This window comes from Trichechus manatus, unplaced genomic scaffold (genome assembly GCF_000243295.1).
Source record: "Trichechus manatus latirostris isolate Lorelei unplaced genomic scaffold, TriManLat1.0 scaffold00024, whole genome shotgun sequence".
In the NCBI taxonomy this organism is placed as follows: domain Eukaryota; kingdom Metazoa; phylum Chordata; class Mammalia; order Sirenia; family Trichechidae; genus Trichechus; species Trichechus manatus.
In genome coordinates this window covers 11,334,969-11,347,230 of record NW_004443960.1, presented here as the reverse complement: position 1 = coordinate 11,347,230, position 12,262 = coordinate 11,334,969, and the positions used below count along the sequence as shown (strand labels likewise).

At 44.1% G+C, this 12,262-nt stretch overlaps 1 protein-coding gene across 1 annotated transcript in view; it reads right to left on the bottom strand.

The window, feature by feature from the left end:
- The window catches only part of SNX29 (sorting nexin 29), a 589,817-nt gene that overhangs the window by 497,299 nt on the left and 80,256 nt on the right, over positions 1-12,262 (bottom strand). The window contains exons 5-8 of the mRNA XM_004373263.3: positions 10,421-10,601; positions 6,563-6,633; positions 3,894-4,142; positions 440-815 (exon numbers count right to left, since the gene is read on the bottom strand). Of these exons, the coding sequence (XP_004373320.2) occupies positions 440-815; positions 3,894-4,142; positions 6,563-6,633; positions 10,421-10,601 (877 nt within the window). The remainder of the gene's footprint in view (positions 1-439; positions 816-3,893; positions 4,143-6,562; positions 6,634-10,420; positions 10,602-12,262) is intronic.

Genomic DNA, 12,262 nt, shown 5'->3' with positions numbered 1-12,262 from the left:
TATATAAAAACCAAGAATTTCAAGGCACACTTCTTGACATTAACTTTGTAATTGTTGTTATTGTTGTGTGCCCCCGAGTCGATTCCGACTCACAGTGACCCCATAAGGCAGAGTAGAACAGCCTTATAGGGTTTCCTAGGTTGCAACCTTTACGAGAGCAGATCGCCAGGTCTTTCCTCCCACAGAGTGGTTGGTGGGTTCGAACCTCCAGCCTTTTGGTTAGCAGCTGAGCACTTAACCACTGCACCACCAGGGCTCCTTAACTTTGTATTATACTCTCTTCCCCTCTCCTTAGGTCTGAGAATAACAAGCTAACACTTCTTCTTCCTAAATCAAGATACCTGAAAAATGATGATGCCCTGAACAGTTTTACCCAATACTGTAGACAGAGAAAACAGTTGATGTAACACTCTTTGTTGAAAGCTCACGCAGAACTCACTTCTCAGGCGACTCCGAGTGGCCCGTGCACTTCCTTCCCGGCACGTTTCCATACACGTCATCCTCATTTTCATCCACATCCTCATCATCAATGCTTTTCACATCAAGCTTCTGATACCCAAGCTCCCCGTTCAAAGACAGAGAGTCAATTTTCCATGAGTTGCTGCTCTGGCTCCCGTTGGAGTTTGGCCCAAAGGGGCTTTCAAAGGCCGTCATGATGTGGACTGAGGAGCGGTCGGAGTTGTCCTCTGAGCTCTCTCCCGCCACAGGGATCTTTCTGAACATGTCACCGGAGTTCTGCTCATCCTCCTCGTCATCAAATGAGATAATGTTGGTCACCTTCTTTTTCTTCTTCCGCTCCTTTTTACATTTGGCATCTGGGAAAAGAAAAGATATGGTACGATAAAAAACAAGATAAAGGGATGAGCACACCATATTGCCTCTAGATTGTGGAAAATCTCCTACTATTCTATTGAGAAATAAGCTATCAGATAAATTCAGATTTTTTTTTTTAAATCTTTGAAAAAAATTAGTCTATAGAAGACTGAGCAAAATAGATGTGGGCCTCTGCTTCTGATTTAAACAAAATATGCCATAAAGCATACCTTGAAATTATTCCCTTTAAAGATGTGGCTAATTGCCTCGGTGAACAACTGCCTCTTTGCTATGAGACCAGAAGAACTGGATGGTGCCCAGCTACCATTAGTGAACATTCTAATAAAAGATTCAATAGAGGAATCCTGATCAAAAGTGGGGAGATTCAGAACAGAATTTCAAATTCTCATGGACTCCAGACTTTCTGGAGCCATGGAGGCTGGATGAACCCCTAAACAATTGCCCTGAGATAATCTTTAAACCTCAAACCAAAAAAAATCCCCTGAAGTCTTCGTGAAACCAAACAGCAGTTTAGCTTAACTAATACAAACTGTCTGCCTTGAGCATTATGCTCTTTTAAGAAATATCTATATGGGAATTGACAACAGCAACTCAAAAGATTAGACAGGAACCTTAGGGGACAGTGAGTTTATGCTAATAGAGGAGGAACAACTCAGAAAAGGAGGGTGAGAATGGTTGAACAATTCAAAGAATGTAATCAATGTCACTGAATTGTACATGTAGAAACTATGGAATTGGTGTATGTTTTGCTGTGTATATTCTCAATAAAAACAAAATAATTTTTTTTAAATGATTCCTTTTCATCAGTTAGTTTGATTCAAAGGATGCTACCATTACTGAAATGATTTTCATTGTTCCACTCTGGAAAATTCTTTCATGACTGGTACATGAGACCAAGAAAACCAGTTTGGAGGCTTTGGTCAATTGCTTGTTATTGTTAGCTGCCGTCAAGTCAGACCCCGACTGATGACAGCCCGTGCACAATGGAATCAGACCACTGTGATCCATAGCGATCTCATTTCTTCCTAGTCTGTCTTAGTCTGGAAGCTCTGCTGAAACCTGTTCAGCATCACAGCAACATACAAGCCTCTAATGACAGATGAATGATGGCTGCATTTCAGGTGCACTGGCCAGGAATCGAACCCGGGTCTCCCACATGGAAGGCAAGAATTCTACCACTGAACCACCACTGCCCTCAGTCAATTGCCTCACGGCCACAAATTTCTCCCATCCCAGTAAGATGCTCCTTTGCAATGTGACTTTGCAGCCCCTCCCACCTAGAGGTGGAAGCTATTTCTCTTCCCTCTAGTATCTGGGCTAGCATCATTCCCTGCTCTGACCAGTAGAAGGTGGCAGAAGTAACAGTGTGTGAGTTCTAGAGCCCAGGCCTCAGGAGATCCTGCAGCTTCTCCCTTCGCCCGCTTGGAAAGCTGCCCTGAGACCACCACACAGGGAAGCTGGTCTAGTTTATTGGAGGGCGAGAGGCCATAAGCAGGATAACTGAGGCACCCAGCCAATAGCCAACACCAATTCCAGGCATGAGTGAGGCCATTCAGGATCTCCCAGTTCAGCTGCCAGTTGAAAGCAGCCACACGAATGAGCCCAAGTGAAACCAGCAGAAGAACTACCCCGCCAACCCACAGAATTACAAAAAATAGTAAATCGTGGTTATCTGAAGCCACTACATCCTTGAGTAGTTTGTAACACACCGCAAAGGCTAACTGAAGCAGAAATCAAGACTTGGTGACCGGTTCTGAGATGAGCCAGTTTATTGACTCATCTTAGCCATCACACTTGGGTGTGAGACACTTTGAGGCGATTCCAAAAACTCCAATCCATCTAGACCAAGGTTTGACAACGTGGTGCTTCACCAGGTACCACAGCTCTGAGATAATTTCAAAAGCAGACTTGTAAACATGGATGGGAACCATGAACCTTTGAGAATACAAATTCCTGTGTCTGTTACACAAAACCCTCAACAATCATGTTTCCTATGTCATTCACATGGGATCTCTGTTGGAGAACACAGGCAAGACAAGAAAGAGCCAGTATTTACCAGAACCTCCATCTGGGTCCACAGGATTCTGAGTGCTCACCATCATTAATAATGCCAAAGGGATGGCCGTGATGACTGTCTTGTCTAAGGTATCTGGGGATACTTGGACTAAATTCTTAAATCCAGAATTTCCAATCTTGCTGCAGTAACATTCTGGATATTCCAGAAGGTTCAAGAAGCATTGTAAGTTTCTCACAAAATTAATCTTAACTGAACCAATTTTCTTTTGCTTCCCCACAGCCTAGAGTCAAAACTGGCCATCTTCTCCACCTTCCCTCAGGCCTCAACGTAAACGCCACACCCAACCGAAGCAAGCCCAATAGTACACATTCTCCCAGCATCCTATGCTTGGCTTTCATCCCATTTATCATGAAGATAATTAATTGTCTGCATAATCTGTCTACCCTGACCCATCCCAAAGGAGACTGTAGGCTACTAGTTGGCAATTTGTCTTATTTTGTGCCTAGCACAAAAAAAAAAAAAAGAAAGAATGAGTGAATATATGAGTGAAGGAATAAATGAAAGCAGATCCAATCTCAACTGGCTTTATGTGACTATCACACCTTCATTTTCAGTTTGCTCTGATTTAAACAAAAAAAACAGTTGCTGTGGAGTCGACCCCAACTCATGGCGACCCCATGTATGTCAGAGTAGAACCATGTTCCATAGGGTTTTCAGTGGCTGAAAGAAGTAGATCTCCAGTCCTTTCTTCCAAAGCACCTCTGGGTGGATTTGAACTCCATTAGCTATTTATTTTTCTACTCTATTATCTCTTCCACATCTAGATAAGGCTCTCAGATCCCTTTTGGAGTGAATAAGGTTAAGTAAAAATAAATAAAAACAATGTTAACTGAAAATGCAAGTGCATCATATTTCACCCTGGTGGCCCTTTTGGAAGTGGACAGTGACCTTAGGTAAAATGATAAGGTGTGTCCACCACAGCACAGTCTACTGTCCTTTCATCGAGCCCTCTCTGTTCTCCCCAAGGCCCGTTCCCGCTCACCGGCACTGACGTTCTTGGACAGGACAGGCAGGGGGTCAGTCTCCTGGTCAGATTTGATGAGGATGGAAACAGCAGAGGATGCTGTGATCTCCCTGAGAAGGCTGCTCACTCCCTGTGTGGATTCCTTCAACAAGGAGGTCACATTCTGCGTTGATTCCTTTAAGAGGTCCGAGACAGTAGGAGCAAACTTACTCTGCCCGTTTAAATCCTTGTTGTCGATGTTAATTGCAAAGAGTATGGAGTTCAGACCTGCCAAAATGAGGGGAACATCTGGAGTGTTTGCTGCTCAGCAGAGTCACACCTCCAGCACGATACACAAGTGGCAGACGTTACAGTACACAAGTGCATATACACGGAGCTTAAACGGCTACGAGAAACCTCCCATAATCCTAAAAAAACATAAAAACAGAACCTACTGAATGGTTGAGACTGGAAGACTCCCCAGGAATACTGCCCTGAGATACTCTTCAAATCTTGAACAGAAACCTGAGGTCACCTTGTAGCTAAATAACAAATTCGTTCAAAAAAAAAAAAATGAATATCACCATAAGTACTGTGATCCTTTAAAAAAATCACCTATATATGAGACCAACTGTCAACAACTACTTTAAAACAAAGATGAGAAGGTGAGGGGGCAAGGGAACTAGATTAATGGAAATGGAACAACCAGAATGGAAACAGTGAGAATGTTCAAACATTGTGAAGAATATAACCAATGTCACTGAACAACTTGTGTAGAAATTGTTGAATGGGAACCTAAACTGCTGTGTAAGCCTTCACCAAAAACACAATATTATTTATTTAAAAAAAAAAAAAGCTTCCACAAAACTGGGGTCAATACACATGGCTATCACATGGTTGAATCTTTCCAAACAGAGGTGCCTCTCTCTATCTGTGGGAGGAGTCAATCAGTAGGAGCTCATGGCTTACATTCTGCATCAGATTGCCTAGGGCTGACTCCAAGCACCACTACTTACTAACTATGAGACCTTGATCAAGAGACTGAGAACCTCTCTGAGCTTCAGTTTCCTTATCTGTACAATGGGGACAACAGCACCTTCCTCACAGGGTTATAACTATTAAAGACAATCACCCACCAAAAAATACTCAGCTCAATAAGCAATCATAAAATGTGTGCATCACCATTATCATCATCATCATTATGACTTCAGGCAAAAACATGCACTGCCATCCGGCTTACAGAGGAAATTGGGGTCAAATCCTGACTTTTTCTCATCAATGGACAAGACTAACATGACTGGTGGGACTTAGTCTAAACTTTCATGAAAAAAAGGGGGAGAAAGGCAACAAAAAAAAAAAAAGAAAGGATTTGAGCAAAAGGTGAGTTGCCCACTTTTGTCCAGTTATTTGCATCTCTTACACTTTGGGTGAGAGTCAAATGATAAACAATTTAAGAACCCACCAATTAACATCAACCAGGGCTTTCACATTTACAAATCACATACACGTTTCTTCATCACATATAATACTCCCAGAAGCCCTATAAAGGTGATTGATGAGACATCAGGATCCCCACCTAACAGACAGGAAAGCTGAGATAACTTAGGTGATCTGCCCAAGGTCACCCAGCCAGTGAGGAGTAAAGCAAGGAGTCAAGGGCAAGTCTGTTCAGAGTAGCAGGGGTACAGGTCTGGGGACCATGCTTTCAGGGGACATCTATGTCAATTGGCATAACAAAGCTTTTAAAGAAAATGTTCTGCATCCTACTTTGGTGAGTGGCATCTGGGGTCTTAAAAGCTTGCAAGAGGCCATCTAAGATGCATCAATTGGTCCCAACCACCTGGAGTAAAGGAGAATGAAGAACACCAAAGACACAAGGAAAGTAGTAGCCCAAGAGACAGAAAGGGCCACATAAACCAGAGACTCCATCAGCCTGAGACCAGAAGAACTAAATGGTGCCCAGCTACCACCAATGACCACACTGATAGGGAACACAACAGAGAGTCCCGGATGGAGCAGAAAAAAGGTGGGGTGCAGAACTCAAATTCTAGTAAGACGATCAGACTTAATGGTCTGACTGAGACTGGAGGAACCCTGGAATGCATGGTCCCTGGATTCTCTATCAGCCCAGAACTAAAACAATTTCCGAGGCCAACTCTTCAGACAGGGATTGGACTGGACTGTGGGACATAAAGTGATACTCGTGAGGAATGTGCATCTTAGCTCCAGTAGATACAAGAGACTAAACAGGCAGCTTCTGTCCGGAGGTGAGATGGGAAGGCAGAGAGGGTCAGGAGCTGGTTGAATGGACATGGGGAATCAGGGGTAGAAAGGAGGAGTGTGCTGTCACGATATGGGGAGAGCAATTAGGGTCACATAACAATGTATGTATAAATTTTTGTATGGGAAAAAATAAAAAAGTAAAAATAAAAGGGGGTGGGGGGCAGGTCTGCTGCCTCCAATTCCCTGGCTCGTTATATTACACCTGCAGTCACAACCACAATCTCTCAACCCCAAGCTTTCTCTGCCAGGCTATCAAACACTAGATAAAGGGAGTCAAAGAAAGCACAAAGCCATAAAGGAAGGACAGCGGCAAATGACTTGTAAGTCTCAAATGAAAACATTCTTGGGAGTTATAATTCACAGCCTGCTTCCTCTGCTCACCACGCTTCCCAGGACCCATCACTCCCGGCTTTGGTCAGGCTTACCAGCTGCCATGGTAGGGAGCATGCTAGACCTCTCTTCATCCATCACAAAAGACCAGTCTTCGTAAAAAGTGCTGCAAATTGAAAGAGAGGGGGGAAAAGTTCTGAACAATGGTTCTCTGAGTCCACCAGCCAGACAATTCAGTTACATGGCTCCATGGAAAATCCATGCCTGGTCATCTCACAGTGGATTCGGTATGTCTGTGGTCTCTGCTGTTGAACTTTCTGTTTATAAACAAAAGATTCAATGCATCTATCCTATGACTTCCTCGTTGGTCCCAAGACCTGAAACTTTAGGGTACTTAAGTAGGCATGATATATAAATGCAGTAGTTATGAAGTGACAAAGTAGAAGGGACAAACAGAGGGATGAGTTCCACTCAAGCAATGTTTCCAGGAGACAGACCAGGAAATTCAAGCTGGCCAACAGGGATCTCCTGCTTTGGTTAATACAAGAAGAGAGAATTTCAGAAACACATTATAGCACTCCATGGCTCAATTCACCAGGGCATTTACCTATAATACCTGCTTGGCTGGAGACCAAGACAAGCTATCCCTGGAAAGGGTTAAGCAGCCCCACAAATCTAATCAGCAGGAGGAGGACAGTCAAAGAAGCCTGTAGAGTCTGCCCAAGGTCATCTGGTCAATCAACTGTACAGCCAGGACACAAAAACAGGTCTCCAGAGTCCAGTTCCCCAGCTCTTTATTATGACTCCCTGCCAGGCAGTAACACCAAATAGCTTCCACCCCATGATTTTTCTGCCAGGTCACGGAATTCTAAATTCACAGAGTCAAAGCTCAATTCCACTAAAGGGAAGTCAGTGAGGAGGGATCTGTAGTTCAGCAAGAGACTGGAAAAATCATCTGCTAGACTGACTGAATACAAGATCACAGGAGGTAGAAGAGACGCAAAGTTTTCAATAAAATTACCCAGGAAAATGCCAGTGGAAGCACAAACCACATGTTCAAGCTGGCATTTCAACTATACCCCTGATTCCCACAGTGGTGACTCTTTCAAAATCTGAGCCCGTTTTACATGGAGTCATAACAAATAAATTTGGCTTTCCCACATCAGTTAGGTAAGTAAACAGTGGTTCAAGTGAGTTCACCTTGATTCTTAAGAGTCAGATTCACTTCAACTGCCCATTATTAAATTCAACTTTGAAGCTGAATATGCAACTCTGAGCTACCTGCAAATGATCTGTTGGAAAGAACTTCACAAACACTCATTTCAAGAAATAGGAGTATGTCCTTAACTAAAAAGATGGTCAATGCTCAGGAGAGACAAACATTCTCAGCCTCACAACTCAGACCCTACACGGCACATAGGTTCAGTCAGCGTCAATCATCCTGGCTCCCCATCCCTTCCATCCTGAGCCCGTGGGAGTACAGAACACCTAGACAAAGCATCCCAGGCAACAAGACGTAAATCTTCAAGGGAGAACTTCAGGGTGTTTTTGAGAGCCTAGTGCACAGTCTGATTAACTACTGCAAGAGAGATGACCATGGCCAGCAGCAGAAGAAAGAGGAGAAGACTGGGGCCAGGGAGTGAAAGATACGTAATCACTGGACTGTGCCGAGGTACCAGTGAAATGCCAGCTTACTGAATTAAATGAACTTTCACTGTTGAGGGCTGTGGCAAGTTGAACACCATCCCTTTGTGTCATCAGGGGACATGAAACAACATGTGTAGTCCACCATTGTCAGAGAGAAAATAGCCAGAGCCAACGAGAGAGAGATCATAAACATCATGAGCATACGAAAAATGGCGGAAAAGAAACAGACCAGCATGTGGGCAGAGTTATTTCTGTATACATTATGGGTGATTTAAGTTATCCCCGCTCCTCAGAGAGTTCAATAGCATCTTCATGTTTGTGACGTGAATGTGGTTGACTATACAATCACTGGCTCACATTCAGTGACCTTTTCCTTTTGCTGTGGGATAATTATACCTCCCTACCTGGCTGAACAAGGAGCCCTGGTGGCACAGTAGTTAAGTGCTTGGCTGCTAACTGAAAGGTCAGTGATTTGAATCCACCAGCCGCTCCATGGGAGAAAGGTGTGGCAATGTGCTCCTGTAAAGATTACAGCCTTGGAAACCCTATACGGCAGACCTATTCTGTCCTACAGGGTTGCTATGAGTCAGAACTGACTTGACGGGCAATGGGTACCCTGTTGAACTTGGGTGTGGTCACATGATTTGCACTGGCCAATGAAATGTGAGTAGAAGTGAAGTATCACTGCGACCAGAAGCTTTAAGAGCCAGTGCTCCGTTGATCCCTACCTCCTTTTCCTTCCCCGGCGAACACGAAACAATATGTAGAGCTGGAGTTTCCATCAGCCTGGGTTCCAGAAATGAGAACACCCCTGCTCACCCATGATAGGTATGTAGCACAAGGAAGAAATAAACTTGGTTGTCTCAAGCCACTGAGGTTTTGGTGGTGTTTGTCACTGCAGCATAACCTGGACTACGTTGTTGTTGTTAGTTGCTGTTGATTCCAACCCATGGCAACCCACGTGTGCAGAGCAGAATTGCCCATACGGTCTTTGGAAGCAGAACACCAGACCTGTCTTCCAAGGTGCCTCTGGGTGAGCTCAAACTACCAACCTTTCAGCTAATAGTCGAGTGCTTAACCATTTGTGCCACCCAGGGAGCCTTAGCCTGGCCTATGCTAATTACGCAGTGAACAGTATGTTTATGATCAAGAAAGCATAATAAATGGTTGTTGTTTTTTTTTTTTTTTTACTAACAATAAATGACTTCTTTCCCCAGCTTAAACCTTTTTTTAAAAAAAGTCAATTTGGGATTGATTAACCTCAGAAATTTTCATTTTACTTGGATCCACAATCAACGCCCATGGGAGCAGCAGTCAAGAAATCAAACAACACATTGCATTGGGCAAATCTGTTGCAAAAGACTTCTTTAAAGTGTTAAAAAGCAAAGATGTCACTTTGAGGACTAAGGTGCACCTGACCCAAGCAATAGTATTTTCAATCGCCTTATTATGTATGTGAAAGCTGGACAATGAAAAAGGAAGACAGAAGAAGAACTGATGCATTTGAACCGTGTGTTGGCAAAGAATACTGAATATCCCATGGACTGCCAGAAGAATGAACAAGTCTGTCTTGGAAGAAGTACAGGCAGAGTGCTCCTTGGAAGCAAGGATGGTAAGACTTCATCTCACATACTTTGGACATGTTATCAGGAGGGACCAGTCCCTGGAGAAGGACATCATGCTTGGTAAAGTAGAGGGTCAGCGAAAAAGAGGAAGACCCCCAACAAGATGGACTGACACAGTGGCTACAACAATGGGCTCAAGCATAGCAACAATTGTGAGGATGGCACAGGACCAGGAAGTATTTCGTTGTTGTACACAGAGTCATTACGAGTCAGAACCAACTCAACGGCACCCAACAACAACAACGACCTCAGAAAACAGAAACAACCATAAAGAACACGGCACACAAGAAAAAGCAGAACATGAAACTGGCACTAAGTGCCCAACATCTGAAGAGGAAGAAACTCTGAACCTGAAAGAAGCTCAAATTAAACTTCCACAGAAGTGAAAAGCAGGCTGTGTCCTAAGTCAATAGCTCTTTCCCCACCCCAAGCCTCAATAATAACAAACATTTATTGAGTGCTGGCTGTATGCAGATGCCATGCTGAGCCCTTGGCAAGCATTCTCGCATTTATTCTCCCACCAACCATCCCCACAGCACAGCTGAACAAACGGAGGTTGTCAGGGGGAACTCCCTCACCCCAGGTGGTGGCTCTGGGATGCAGATCCAGGCAGCCTGATCCACAGCCTGGATCTGAACCACCTGCTGCACCTCCTCCCGGGGCCCCAGCCCAGCCCAGTACCTGAGCCTGCTGCGGTCAGCCAGGAGCATGTGCAGGTAGCGCTCCAGGGAGTGCTCGTTGAGGGCACAGCGCAGCCAGGCGCGGCCGCGGCCCACGTCCGAGGCGATGTGGCGCAGGGCATAGAAGCGTTGCAGCTCATGCTTGCTCAGGACCTCCTTCACATAGTACCAGAACACGGGCTCTGTGGAGAGACGGGCCAGGCATGTGTCACTCGGGCTTGGGACATGCAGCAGCTTTAGAGAAGCACTCCCTAGGCATGTTAGAGGGTTGAAAGAGGTACCTGCTTAGCACAGAAAAGGTGCAAGATACAAAACAGGATATCCAAAATTAATATGACCCCAAAACCTGTCATCCAGAGATGACCACTGCTAACATTTAAGTATTTTCTTCTAGTCTTTTTCCCTGAAATTTTCTTTATGTATAATCGACATCTGTGGTAGGCTGAATAATGGCCCCCAAAAATGTCTACATCCGAATCTCTGGAATCTGTGAATGTTACTTTACATGGCAAAAGAGACTTTGCAAGTATGATTAAGGATCTTGAAATGGGGAGACTGTCCTGTATTATCCCTGTGGACCCAACATCATCACAAGTGTCTTTATAAGAGAAAGGCAGAGGGCAATTTGACAGAGGAGAAGGCAATGTGACCAGGGAAGCATAGGTTGGAGTGATGTGGCCACAGCCCAGGAATGCCAACAGCCACCAGAAACTGGAAGAGGCAGGAAACGGATTTTGCCCTGAAGCCTCCAGAAGGAGCCAACCCTTCCAATACCTTCACTTTAGCCCAGTGAAACTGATCTGAGGCTTTTGGCCTCCAGAACTGTAAGAAAAGAAATCTGTATTATTTTAAGTCATCAGTTTTGTGGTAATTTGGTATAGCAGCCATAGGAAACTAATACATGATAGTGTGTATGTATGCATATGTATGTGTATGTGTATGTGTGTCTGTGTGTGTGTGTGTGTAACTGTGCATAGTGGTTGCTTTCTTTCCTTGTCTAGATTATGAACATTTTTTTCCTACAACATTTAAAGGTCTCTGAAAACATGATTATGATGGCTTCCCAGTACAATTTAAACACTTCTATCTCTGGTAGTACAGTAGTTAAGAGCATGGTTGCTAACCAAAAGGTTAGTGGCTAGAATCCACCAGCCACTCCTTGGAAACCCTATGAGGCAGTTCTACTCTGTCCTACAGGGTCGCTATGAGTCAGAATCAACAGGATGGCAATGGGTTTCTTTTTTTTTTTAAATACTGCCGGGAACATGACATATTACCAGTTTTCCCTATACATAGCAATGAACAGTCTTGCACAGAAACAACTGTCCTCATTTCCACTTCCTTAGAAAAGACTTCCATATGTTCAATTACTAGGTCTGAGGATAAGAACAGATTTAAGGCCTTAAGGGAAAGTGTTAAAAGTTTATTTTTACCCAAAAAATAGTCATTCTTACAACTTCCTGTATCTCTTCACAGCCTGCCTTTCTGATCCTCACGCACGCAGATTTTCACATAGCTGTAATGCTAACGGACACATAATTTCGTGACCAATGTTCCTCACTCATCACTGGCTTATCAGCACACTTCCATGCAGTAAGTAGTAACAGCAGCAACAGCAACAACTATTTACTGAGCTATAACTATGTGCCAGCCACTGCAAGAACAGCAAACACCGTACACATGACCTCAGTCCTCATAACAACCAACGCTATCTCAGTGTCAAAGAAAGGACGAAGGCCGGATGAGGGAAATAACTCGCCCAGTGACACACAGCTAATAAGCAGGAGAGTGGTCGGGACCTCGAAGCTAACTCCAAACTACTAAATCATTCTGCCATGCAAAT